The sequence below is a fragment of the Rattus norvegicus genome, chromosome 2, assembly GCF_021556685.1.
Source record: "Rattus norvegicus strain SHRSP/BbbUtx chromosome 2, alternate assembly SHRSP_T2T, whole genome shotgun sequence".
Classification (NCBI taxonomy): Eukaryota; Metazoa; Chordata; class Mammalia; order Rodentia; family Muridae; genus Rattus; species Rattus norvegicus.
In genome coordinates, this window is record NC_141535.1 from 185,201,155 (window position 1) to 185,214,679 (window position 13,525).

General features: G+C 37.3%; 1 protein-coding gene across 2 annotated transcripts in view; it reads left to right on the plus strand.

Annotated features, from left to right (window-relative positions):
- Hormad1 (HORMA domain containing 1) overlaps positions 1 to 13,525 on the plus strand; it is a 35,692-nt gene that overhangs the window by 13,179 nt on the left and 8,988 nt on the right. For both annotated transcript variants that reach the window (XM_087628914.1, NM_001108949.1), the window contains 5 exons: positions 3,055 to 3,122; positions 3,789 to 3,940; positions 11,404 to 11,651; positions 13,078 to 13,144; positions 13,227 to 13,303. In XM_087628914.1, the coding sequence (XP_087485040.1) occupies positions 3,055 to 3,122; positions 3,789 to 3,940; positions 11,404 to 11,651; positions 13,078 to 13,144; positions 13,227 to 13,303 (612 nt within the window). The remainder of the gene's footprint in view (positions 1 to 3,054; positions 3,123 to 3,788; positions 3,941 to 11,403; positions 11,652 to 13,077; positions 13,145 to 13,226; positions 13,304 to 13,525) is intronic.

The window sequence follows — 13,525 nt, forward strand, 5'->3', positions numbered from 1 at the left end:
TATGGCAGATGAGACAAAACCAGAATTTTTTTTTTTTTTTTTTGGTTCTTTTTTTCGGAGCTGGGACCGAACCCAGGGCCTTGCGCTTCTTAGGCAAGCGCTCTACCACTGAGCTAAATCCCCAACCCCCAAAACCAGAATTTAAACTAGGAAAACCAGCTCACCATGTGGGAATTTTAACCATTAAAATGTAATGTTTGACTTAGTCATGGAAGATTATTTGAATTGATCAGGGCTTAGGATGTGGCTCATCTGGTAGAAAGCTTGTCTAACCTATACAAAACCCTTAGTAAACTACATATAGTGGCATACACCTGAAATCCCAGAACTTGGGAATTGTCTGATAAGAGGATCAGAAGTTCAAGGTTATCCACTATATAAAGAGATTGAAACCAGACTATAATATCTAAAATGCTGTTGTAAATAAATGAAACATTTTATTTATTTTTTTAAATTTATTTATTTTTTTTTTTTGGAGCTGAGGACCGAACCCAGGGCCTTGCGCTTGCTAGGCAAGTGCTCTACCACTGAGCCAAATCACCAACCCCTTTAAAAAATGTGTAGCCCAGGCTGGCCTCGAATTCGTGATCCTCCTGCCTCTGCCTCCTTCAGCAAATCCTACCAGCATGCGCCACCACAACTGGTGAAACATTTTAAAAGGAAAGTTTATCTTCTATTCCTGAGTGTGTACTGACATGCAAAGAAAGCAAAATATCCCCCACCCTTAGCTGAGGCACTATTGGGAATTAATGGTTGCTGAGGAAAGGAAAGTCCTTTTTCTTAAGTGGAATAACCATTGGTAAGTTGCCCATGATTCATTAACATAATACCCGTGTGCATGCAAGTGGCCCTAATTAAACACAATGGATTTTATAAGCCAAATATTCCAAGGTTGAGAAGGGCTATGTGTCTTTTCTTTGAAACTCTTGCCAAGTAATGCTTAATATATATCCATAATGAGAAAGCAGATCATTTGAGGCAAAGACTATGATTAAGTTATTATTCAGAAAATATTCATTACTGGATTGTTCTTTTTTTTTTTCTTGAGATAGGGCCTCTATATGTAGCACTGCTTATTGCAGAACTTACTATGTACACTAGGCTGACCTCGAACTCATAAAAATCTGCCTGCCTCTGCCTCATTACTGTGTTTTTATAGCTATGCATTTTCTTCATTAGTAAGTAAATAGCCTTACTGTGCACTAATTGTACTTATTAAATATTTATTGTGTGCTAACAACTTTGTTAAAGGCTATTTGACAATAATTTTTAATTAATAAAATGGGTACTAGCTTAAATGGTTTGCATATGATTATAGTATAGCCAGAATTTAAAACCTCTTGGATTTGGTAGCACAATCCTCATACCTTTGATCCCAGCACTCAGGAGGCAGAGGGAGTCATATTTCTGTGAGTTTAAAGCTAGCCTGGTGTACAAATCCACTTCCAGGCTAGTCAGGGCTACATACTGAGACCCTGTCTTTAAAGTGTTTTTTTTTGTTTTGTTTTGTTTTTTTGTTTTTGGTTCTTTTTTTCGGAGCTGGGGACCGAACCCAGGGCCTTGCGCTTCCTAGGTAAGCGCTCCACCACTGAGCTAAATCCCCAGCCCCTAAAGTGTTTTTTTAAAATATGTTCTTGCTGGATATGGTGGTGGTACTTGGCTGTTATCATCGCTTTTTGGAGGTGGAGCCAAGAGGAACTAGAGTTCAAAGTCAATCCTTGGCTACACAGTGAGTTTTAAGCAAACCTAGACTCATGACAAAATAATAATGATGAAAATAATAATAACAAAAAAATCTTCCTTAGTAATTACCTTACTTTCTTTTCTATTACAGACACTTGGTAATTTATGCAAATATTTATTTTATTTTATGATTCTGGAGGCTAGGGTCTAAGGTAATGAATTTATTTCTTCTAACTGCAGAGGTTAGAAGTTGAAAATCTAGGGGTAAACAAAATTTAGTAATGGCCTTCTTTGTTTTTCTCTCTCTCACACACATACATACATTTACTGGAATAGAGACATATACAAAAATATTTTTTATAAGTAACACGTACCATATTTGACCCACTTCTGTGATAACTGAGTTAATTTATGAGGGCAAGTTCACCTAAATGCAGTGATTCTCAACCTGTGAGTCTCAACCCCCTTTGGCGTGGGGTGTTGGGTGGGGATGTCAAACTACCCTTTCACTTGGGTCACCTAAGACCATTGGAAAACACAGATATTTATATTACAGTTTCTAACAGTAGCAAAATTACAGTTATGAAATAGCAATGAAGATAGGTTTATGGTTACTGGTCACCACAACATGAGGAACTGTATTAAAGGGTCCCAGCCTTAGGAAGGTTGAGAGTCACTGCCTTAATGTAATTGCTTCTTTAAGATCACATTCCTTTCCTCTAAATAGTCAATTGTAATCTAAATGTGTCAACTCAAAACATCAACTTTTGTATTTGCTTGTCTTGCCTAGTGGACTCATTTAGGTTAATAATAAAAATACTATAGATTTGCTGGTTATCTACCCAGTGTGGTCTTTTTGCTTTGGTTTAGCACAAAATGGTTTCAACTGCTTTTCTGATAAAACAAGCATCCTAGATACTGTGCAACATCAGTGTCATCAAGAATTGTGACTTTAAAAAAAAAGAATTGTGACTTCAGTGAAAACAGTCATAATTTTTAACTACTAGGGAAAAAAACCCATTCTTAAAATTGTTGCACTAGGGACTTAAGTTTCCAGTACATAAACTTTTCAGGCAGTTCAGCCCTTACCCACTCTGCTGAGGTTTTGTTCTTCCCCTACTTAACCTACACTGAAGTGTTTCTCCTCTCCCATTTAGTATCTATTAGTCATTGCAGTGAATCAGGGACTCTCTCCACAACTGAAGTCCCAAATCCCAAACATTGAGCATTAACTATGAGCACTTGAAACTCCAGTGGGCCAATAGAAAGTTAACATAGGAGAAAACTACTGACTGAATGTTTGCAAGCAATGTGTACATTTAGCAGTCCAAACTATACATCAGTTCATAACTGCATTGTTTTCTATTTAAGACAATTTCAGAATGTTACCAGTTTAAATTCAAGTACACCAAAAATGGACCAATCATGGACTTTATAAGGTATTGTTCTATAGTTTTCTTTTTATATTATCAATTACCACTTATTATAATTCTATTTAGCTAGGCTTCAAGATTATTTCTGAAATTTTTCAAACTCTCCCCATTAGCAACTTGATTTCACAAAATGGAGTAATGGAATATGAGGTTGATGTGGCTGAGACATATATCAAACATTGTTCATCCCTTGTGTTAATTTGGCTGATCTGGCAGTGTAGCTCAGTGCTCCCTTCCTTTATCCCTCCTCCCAGTGATTTACTCCCAGTGTTTTACACTCAATTGAAGATAGTGGAGGACTATTCTTCATTCAGGGTTTGAAACCCCAGACAAGCTCTCAAAATGGAGCAAGGCTTAGAATGCCACAAGACAAGATTATGTGCTAATTATATACTATTTACAAAAAGTATTTCAGTGGTTAGAAATATATTTTAAATCTATCATTCCTTTCCTTTAAACATTGTATAAAGTGAATATTTTACTTATGTGAAACATTTAACTTATAATACTGATGTTAATAGTGATAGTGAATTTTTATAATAGGGACATTAAAATATTTCGTGATAATTTTCAACCTAGTAACTATTTTTAAAAGAATAATCTCAAATTGTTAAAATGTGAAATAATGTTAGAAGTCACAAATCTTATGAAAGAAATTGATTTATTTTCTAGCAAAAATCAAAACAATAAATCTAGTACAACATCTGCTGACACCAAGAAAGCAAGTATTCTCCTCATTCGGAAGATTTATGTCCTAATGCAAAATCTAGGGCCATTACCTAATGATGTTTGTCTGACCATGAAACTTTTTTACTACGATGAAGGTACCATTTGTTGCAGTATGTCTTGTTTTAATTTTATTTCAAAAATGGTTTCTATTTTTAATGTTTTGGCACCTAAATTGTTACAGAGTCTTTGAAATTAGAAAACTTGCATTTAATATATGTATTTGAAAAAGGAACATTGGGATCTGGCGAGCTCACTCATGATAAGAGCATTTGCTGTTCTTATAGAGGACTAGAGTTTGGTTCTCAGCACCTATTGTGTTGGATGACAGAAATGCCTATAACTCCATGTCCAGGGTGATCCAATATCCTCTTCTGGCCTTCCCAAGCACCCGCATTCATGTGGACAAAGACAGGCAGATAGACAGATAGACAGACACTGAATAAAAATAAAAGAAATATTTGAAAAGAAATATTTGCATTTAAGTATCTAAAATGTATTTCTTATCCAGTTGTGTTTTAATATTAAAGCTATTTTACATCAACTCTTCATAATTTTGTTATGGAAAAAAGAGAATATAAGTGTACAATGTTTCCTTCAGGTATATATAATGAATAAACACCTCATAACTTTAAAAAAAACCAACGATTTTGGTTCTGTGGTGCTGGAGCTTGAACTTAAAGTGTATACTGAGCAAGCATTCTATGAAGCTGTATCTCTCACCTCAAAATTTAATATTTTAATTTATAAATTATGGGGGCTGGAGAGATGGCTCAGCGGTTAAGAGCACTGACTGCTCTTCCAGAGGTCCTGAGTTCAATTCCCAGCAACCACATGGTAGCTCACAACCATCTATAACAGATTCTGGTGTATCTGATATTCATATATACTAAATAAATAAAATTTAAAAAAGATTTTTAATTTATAAATTATATAACTAGAAAATATTTTGAGAATAGCTTGCACAAATATTCAAGATTATATATTTCATTATAGCTGTAGCAAAAATAGGAACAAAGTATAAACAAGTAGAGTATTTTCCTTAGAGATTTGTAAGTAAATTATGTTGTAACTATATAAAAAATATAATGTGAACTATTAAAATTACAGAGGGGCTACAGCAGAGTTCTTGTTACTGTCAACCCCTTACACTTGCAGAGTACTAAAAAAGAAGAGCTAGCTTGACCTTCCTGCATTTTTTTTTTATATTAACTTGAGTGTTTCTTATTTACATTTCGAGTGTTATTCCCTTTCCTGGTTTCCGGGCAAACATCCCCCTAATCCCTCCCCCTCCCTTTCTCTATCGGTGTTCCCCTCCCCATCCTCCCCCCATTGCCGCCCTCCCCCCAACAATCACGTTCACTGGGGGTTCAGTCTTAGCAGGACCAAGGGCTTCCACTTCCACTGGTGATCTTACTAGAATATTCATTGCTACCTACGAGGTCAGAGTCCAGGGTCAGTCTATGTATAGTCCTTAGGTAGTGGCTTAGTCCCTGGAAGCTCTGGTTGCTTGGCATTGTTGTTCATAAGGGGTCTCGAGCTCCTTCAAGCTCTTCGAGTTCTTTCTCTGATTCCTTCAACGGGGGTCCCATTCTCAGTTCAGTGGTTTGCTGCTGGCATTCGCCTCTGTATTTGCTGTATTCTGGCTGTGTCTCTCAGGAGTGATCTACATCCGGCTCATGTCTGCCTGCACTTCTTTGTTTCATCCATCTTGTCTAATTGGATGGCTGTATATGTATGGGCCACATGTGGGGCAGGCTCTGAATGGGTGTTCCTTCTGTGTCTGTTTTAATCTTTGCCTCTCTATTCCCTGCCAAGGGTATTCTTGTTCCCCTTTTAAAGAAGGAGTGAAGCATTCACATTTTGATCATCCGTCTTGAGTTTCATTTGTTCTAGACATCTAGGGTAATTCAAGCATTTGGGCTAATAGCCACTTATCAATGAGTGCATACCATGTGTGTTTTTCTGTGATTGGGTTACCTCACTCAGGATGATATTTTCCAGTTCCAACCATTTGCCTATAAATTTCATAAAGTCATTGTTTTTGATAGCTGAGTAATACTCCATTGTGTAGATGTACCACATTTTCTGTATCCATTCCTCTGTTGAAGGGCATCTGGGTTCTTTCCAGCTTCTGGCTATTATAAATAAGGCTGTGATGAACATACTGGAGCACGTGTCTTTTTTATATGTTGAGGCATCTTTTGGGTATATGCCCAAGAGAGGTATAGCTGGATCCTCAGGCAGTTCAATGTCCAATTTTTCTGAGGAACCTCCAGACTGATTTCCAGAATGGTTGTACCAGTCTGCAATCCCACCAACAATGGAGGAGTGTTCCTCTTTCTCTGCATCCTTGCCAGCATTTGCTGTCACCTGAGTTTTTGATCTTAGCCATTCTTACTGGTGTGAGGTGAAATCTCAGGGTTGTTTTGATATGCATTTCCCTTATGACTAAAGATGTTGAACATTTCTTTAGGTGTTTCTCAGCCATTTGGCATTCCTCAGCTGTGAATTCTTTGTTTAGCTCTGAACCCCATTTTTTAATAGGGTTATTTGTCTCCCTGTGGTCTAACTTCTTGAGTTCTTTGTATATTTTGGATATAAGCCCTCTATCTGTTGTAGGATTGGTAAAGATCTTTTCCCAATCTGTTGGTTGCCATTTTGTGCCATACCTAACCACAGTGTCCTTTGCCTTATAGAAGCTTTGCAGTTTTATGAGATCCCATTTGTCGATTCTTGATCTTAGAGCATAAGCCATTGGTGTTTTGTTCAGGAAATTTTTTCCAGTGCCCATGTGTTCCGGATGCTTCCCTAGTTTTTCTTCTATTAGTTTGAGTGTATGTGGTTTGATGTGGAGGTCCTTTATCCACTTGGACTTAAGCTTTGTACAGGGTGATAAGAATAGATCGATCTGCATTCTTCTACATGCTGACCTCCAGTTGAACCAGCACCATTTGCTGAAAATGCTATCTTTTTTCCATTTGATGGTTTTGGCTCCTTTGTCAAAAATCAAGTGCCCATAGGTGTGTGGGTTCATTTCTGGGTCTTCAATTCTGTTCCATTGGTCTATCTGTCTGTCTCTGTACCAATACCATGCAGTTTTTATCACTATTGCTCTGTAATACTGCTTGAGTTCAGGGATAGTGATTCCCCCTGAAGTCCTTTTCTTCTTGAGGATAGTTTTAGCTATCCTGGATTTTTTGTTATTCCAGATGAATTTGCAAATTGTTCTGTCTAACTCTTTGAAGAATTGAATTGGTATTTTGATGGGGATTGCATTGAATCTGTAGATCGCTTTTGGTAGAATGGCCATTTTTACTATATTAATCCTGCCAATCCATGAGCATGGGAGATCTTTCCATCTTCTGAGGTCTTCAATTTCTTTCTTCAGAGTCTTGAAGTTCTTGTTGTACAGATCTTTTACTTGCTTGGTTAAAGTCACATCGAGGTACTTTATATTATTTGGATCTATAATGAAGGGTGTCGTTTCCCTAATTTCTTTCTCGGCTTGTTTCTCTTTTGTGCAGAGGAAGACTACTGATTTATTTGAGTTAATATTATACCCAGCCACTTTGCTGAAGTTGTTTATCAGCTTTAGTAGTTCTCTGGTGGAACTTTTGGGATCACTTAAATATACTATCATATCATCTGCAAATAGTGATATTTTTGACTTCTTCTTTTCCGATCTGTATCCCCTTGACCTCCTTTTGTTGTCTGATTGCTCTGGCTAGAACTTCAAGAACTATATTGAATAAGTAGGGAGAGAGTGGGCAGCCTTGTCTAGTCCCTGATTTTAGTGGGATTGCTTCAATTTTCTCTCCATTTAGTTTAATGTTAGCAACTGGTTTGCTGTATATGGCTTTTACTATGTTTAGGTATGGGCCTTGAATTCCTATTCTTTCCAGGACTTTAATCATGAAGGGGTGTTGAATTTTGTCAAATGCTTTCTCAGCATCTAATCAAATGATCATGTGGTTTTGTTCTTTCAGTTTGTTTATATAATGGATCACGTTGATGGTTTTCCATATATTAAACCATCCCTGCATGCCTGGGATGCAGCCTACTTGATCATGGTGGATGATTGTTTTGATGTGCTCTTGGATTCGGTTTGGGAGAATTTTGAGTATTTTTTGCGTCGATATTCATAAGGGAAATTGGTCTGAAGTTCTCTTTCTTTGTTGGGTCTTTGTGTGGTTTAGGTATAAGAGTAATTGTGGCTTCATAGAAGGAATTCGGTAGTGCTCCATCTGTTTCAATTTTGTGGAATAGTTTGGATAATATTGGTATGAGGTCTTCTATGAAGGTTTGATAGAATTCTGCACTAAACCCGTCTGGACCTGGGCTCTTTTTGGTTGGGAGGCCTTTAATGACTGCTTCTATTTCCTTAGGAGTTATGGGGTTGTTTAACTGGTTTATCTGTTCCTGATTTAACTTCGGTACCTGGTATCTGTCTAGAAAATTGTCCATTTCCTGCAGATTTTCAAGTTTTGTTGAATATAGGCTTTTATAGTAAGATCTGATGATTGTTTTAATTTCCTCTGAATCTGTAGTTATGTCTCCCTTTTCATTTCTGATTTTGTTAATTTGGACACACTCTCTGTGTCCTCTCGTTAGTCTGGCTAAGGGTTTATCTATCTTGTTGATTTTCTCAAAGAACCAACTTTTGGTTCTGTTGATTCTTTCTATGGTCCTTTTTGTTTCTACTTGGTTGATTTCAGCTCTGAGTTTGATTATTTCCTGCCTTCTACTCCTCCTGGGTGTATTTGCTTCTTTTTGTTCTAGAGCTTTTAGGTGTGTTGTCAAGCAGGTGACATATGCTCTTTCCTGTTTCTTTCTGCAGGCACTCAGCACTATGAATTTTCCTCTTAGCACAGCTTTCATTGTGTCCCATAAGTTTGGGTATGTTGTACCTTCATTTTCATTAAATTCTAAAAAGTCTTTAATTTCTTTATTTCTTCCTTGACCAGGTTATCATTGAGTAGAGTATTGTTCAATTTCCACGTATATGTGGGCATTCTTCCCTTATTGTTACTGAAGACCAGTTTTAGGCCGTGGTGGTCTGTTAGCACTCATGGGATTATTTCTATCTTTCTGTACCTGTTGAGACCCGTTTTTTGACCAATTATATGGTCAATTTTGGAGAAAGTACCATGAGGAGCTGAGAAGAAGGTACATCCTTTTGCTTTAGGATAGAATGTTCTATAAATACCTGTTAAGTTCATTTGGCTCATGACTTCTCTTAGTCTGTCTACGTCTCGGTTTAATTTCTGTTTCCATGATCTGTCCATTGATGAGAGTGGGGTATTGAAATCTCCTACTATATTGTGTGAGGTGCAATGTGTGTTTTGAGCTTTAGTAAGGTTTCTTTTACGTATGTAGGTGCCCTTGTATTTGGGGCATAGATATTTAGGATTGAGAGTTCATCTTGGTGGATTTTTCCTTTGATGAATATGAAGTGTCCTTCCTTATCTTTTTTGATGACTTTTAGTTGAAAATTGATTTTATTTGATATTAGAATGGCTACTCCAGCTTGCTTCTTCCGACCATTTGCTTGGAAAGTTGTTTTCCAGCCTTTCACTCTGAGGTAGTGTCTGTCTTTGTCTCTGAGGTGTGTTTCCTGTAGGCAGCAGAACGTAGGGTCCTCGTTGCGTATCCAGTTTGTTAATCTATGTCTTTTTATTGGGGAGTTGAGGCCATTGATGTTGAGAGATATTAAGTAATAGTGATTATTGCTTCCTGTTATATTCATATTTGGATATGAGGTTATGTTTGTGTGCTTTTCTTCTCTTTGTTTTGTTGCCAAGACGATTAATTTCTTGCTTCTTCTAGGGTATAGCTTGCCTCCTTATGTTGGGCTTTACCATTTATTATCCTTTGTAGTGCTGGATTTGTAGAAAGATATTGTGTAAATTTGGTTTTGTCATGGAATATCTTGGTTTCTCCATCTATGTTAATTGAGAGTTTTGCAGGATACAGTAACCTGGGCTGGCATTTGTGTTCTCTTAGGGTCTGTATGACATCTGTCCAGGATCTTCTGGCTTTCATAGTTTCTGGCGAAAAGTTTGGTGTGATTCTGATAGGTCTGCCTTTATATGTTACTTGACCTTTTTCCCTACTGCTTTTAATATTCTTTCTTTATTTTGTGCATTTGGTGTTTTGACTATTATGTGACGGGAGGTGTTTCTTTTCTGGTCCAATCTATTTGGAGTTCTGTAGGCTTCTTGTATGCTTATGGGTATCTCTTTCTTTAGGTTAGGGAAGTTTTCTTCTATGATTTTGTTGAAGATATTTACTGGTCCTTTGAGCTGGGAGTCTTCACTCTCTTCTATACCTATTATCCTTAGGTTTGATCTTCTCATTGAGTCCTGGATTTCCTGTATGTTTTGGATCAGTAGCTTTTTCCGCTTTACATTATCTTTGACAGTTGAGTCGATGATTTCTATGGAATCTTCTGCTCCTGAGATTTTCTCTTCCATCTCTTGTATTCTGTTGGTGAAGCTTGTATCTACAGCTCCTTGTCTCTTCTTTTGGTTTTCTATATCCAGGGTTGTTTCCATGTGTTCTTTCTTGATTGCTTCTATTTCCATTTTTAATTCCTTCAACTGTTTGATTGTGTTTTCCTGGAATTCTTTCAGGGATTTTTGTGACTCCTCTCTATGGTCTTCTACTTGTTCTCTAACGGAGTTCTTCACGTCTTTCTTGAAGTCCTCCAGCATCATGATCAAATATGATTTTGAAACTAGATCTTGCTTTTCTGGTGTGTTTGGATATTCCATGTTTGCTTTGGTGGGAGAATTGGGCTCCGATGATGCCATGTAATCTTGGTTTCTGTTGCTTGGGTTCCTGCGCTTGCCTCTCGCCATCAGATTATCTCTAGTGTTACTTTGTTCTGCTATTTCTGACAGTGGCTAGACTGTCCTATAAGCCTGTGTTTCAGGAGTGCTGTAGACCTGTTTTCCTGTTTTCTTCAGCCAGTTATGGGGACAGAGTGTTCTGCTTTCGGGCGTGTAGTTTTTCCTATCTACAGGTCTTCAGCTGTTCCTGTGGGCCTGTGTCTTGAGTTCACCAGGCAGGTCTCTTGCAGCAGAAAAGTTGGTCTTACCTGTGGTCCCGAGGCTCAAGTTTGCTCGTGGGGTGCTGCCCAAGAGCTCTCCGTGGCGGCAGCAACCAGGAAGATCTGCGCCGCCGTTTCCGGGAGCTTCAGTGCACCAGGGTTCCAGATGGCGTTTTGTGTTTTCTTCTGGAATCAGTAATGTGTGCAGAGTGCAGTCTCTTCTGGTTTCCCAGGTGTGTCTGCCTCTCTGAAGGTTTACCTTCCTGCATTTTAAAGGATATTTAGAATATGTATTTCCTAAAACATACAAACATGAAAAATTCCTTTTATATGCATAATATAATTTCAGTATAAGGAATTCAAATTGAGGAATGAGGACTGTGACAGGAGGAGCATCTCTGTATTTCAGTTTAGGTTCTTCCTCTGAAATCAGTCTTGTTGTGTTTTTATGAGTAGTCCAGCTTCTTCAGTTCTATAAACAGTATAGTTTATATTCCTTTTTTGCAGTTACACCCCCAGATTACCAGCCACCAGGTTTTAAGGATGGTGATTGTGAAGGAGTAATATTTGATGGGGACCCTACATACTTAAATGTGGGAGAAGTCCCAACACCTTTTCACACCTTCAGATTAAAAGTGACCACTGAGAAGGAACGAATGGAAAATATTGATTCAGCCATACTAACACCAAAAGATTCAAAAATACCATTTCAAAAAATTCTAATGGACAAAGATGATGTAGAAGATGAAAATCATGTAAGTGTGAATGTATTTGAAGAGTTGTAAAATACAGTAGTAGCAAACATTGATTGTGAAGACTTTGATAGATTTTAATGTTTCTAGAAATACTGTTGTAAAATCATTACGTTGGAAGAACTTAATTTTATTTTGAGACTGGATCAAATGGCTGGCTATACAGTGGATCGACCTCTTGATTGCTAGGCCTGTGCTTTGAGCACTTTACCTGCTGTATCATCTCACAGGCTCTTGTTTTTAAAAGATAGCTTAGCCCGCTGTTAACTGAGGCTATTGTGGAACTTCTGGTCCTCCTGCCTTCACCTCCTGTGTGTTGGAATTGTAGGTATGAACCACCATGCCAGCTAGGGTTTTTGTAGATTTCTTCAAAATATTTCAATCTCAGGCTGAAAGAAATGATTCTATGGGTAAGGTTTTCGTTGCACAAGCATGAATATGTGTGTGATCAGCTTTTCAGAACCCATGTAAAAACTTCATATGATTGTGCAGATCTGTAATCCTTACACTAGGAGAGTCAGGGCTAGAAATAGGAGGACTCCAGGAACTTGGTGATCAAAACACTAAGCTTCAGGTTCAGTCAATGATAGATTTTGTCTCAAAAATACATAAATAAGTCTGGCATGGTGGTGTGCACCTTTAAATCCTGACACTCAGGAGGCAGGGGCAATCATAACTGTGAGATCAAGGTCAGCCTGGACTATATAGTAAGTTCCAGATCAGCCAAGGAAGCAGTGAAACCCTGTCTCATAAACAGTTAAAGAATGATATAAGATATCAACCTGCATCAACTTCTGGCCTCTAAACCCTTATTCCTACACATGTGCATTTATATAAATTTATATAAATGCATACACAAAATATTTGAGTTTCTCTTACACATGCCACAAAAGGAACAATAATTTAGACCTTAAACCAGTTGTTTCTACCATAAGTTCATCTTCCAGTGACTTTCTGAAAAGTTGACATATTCAGTTATATGCATAGCTGTGTAAGCCTACTTAATTCAATGTTCTCAAACAATACAATCTAAGGACTTAGAATAAGCACATAATTTTGAAAAATATGCTTTTTTGTTATCCTTAAAACAACCCTAAAAAGTAAAGAGTTTATATTTTGTTTGCATAAATAGTCTTGTGGGCTGGGCATGGTTGTACATGCCTTTAGTTAATCTCAGCACTAGGAGCAGAGGTAGACAAATGTGAGACCGGCCTTGCCTACAAAGCAAGTTCCAGAATAGCCAAAGCTATTATACAGAGAAACATCTACCTCCAAAAAAAAGCGTTGTGGTAGTAATTCTAGTACCATTTGTATTTCTAGCAAGCTTAAGATAGTTGTGTTTACATTTGCATAAAACACATGTATTCATTAATATTACTACTGTTTCCATTTATTGTTAAAGTATGTTCAATTTTTCACATTTATATAGAATAATTTTGATATTAAAACTAAAATGAACGAACAGAATGAAAACTCTGGAACTTCTGAAATCAAAGGTAAGAAGCTACCAAAAATGTTTACTAACTATTAATTCAATTTCATACCATTTAACTATCTTCTCTTCTCTTCTTTTTACAGAACCAAATTTAGATTGTAAGGAAGAAGAAATTATGCAATTCAAAAAGAACCAAAGTTCTTCAATTTCTCAGTGTCAGGTATAAACTTGGTCGTTCCATCTGGCTTTCGATGTCATTTTGTTTGTTTTACTTTACTTGTTTGTTTGAGACAAGTTCTTACAATGTACCCCTATTTAGCCTGGAACTCATATAATGGAAACTGGCCTCAAAGTTGAAGCCATGTTTCTACCTCTTTGTGAGTGCTGGAATTACAGATGTGAACCATTACATCAGGCCTTAAATTATTATGTTTACTTTTTG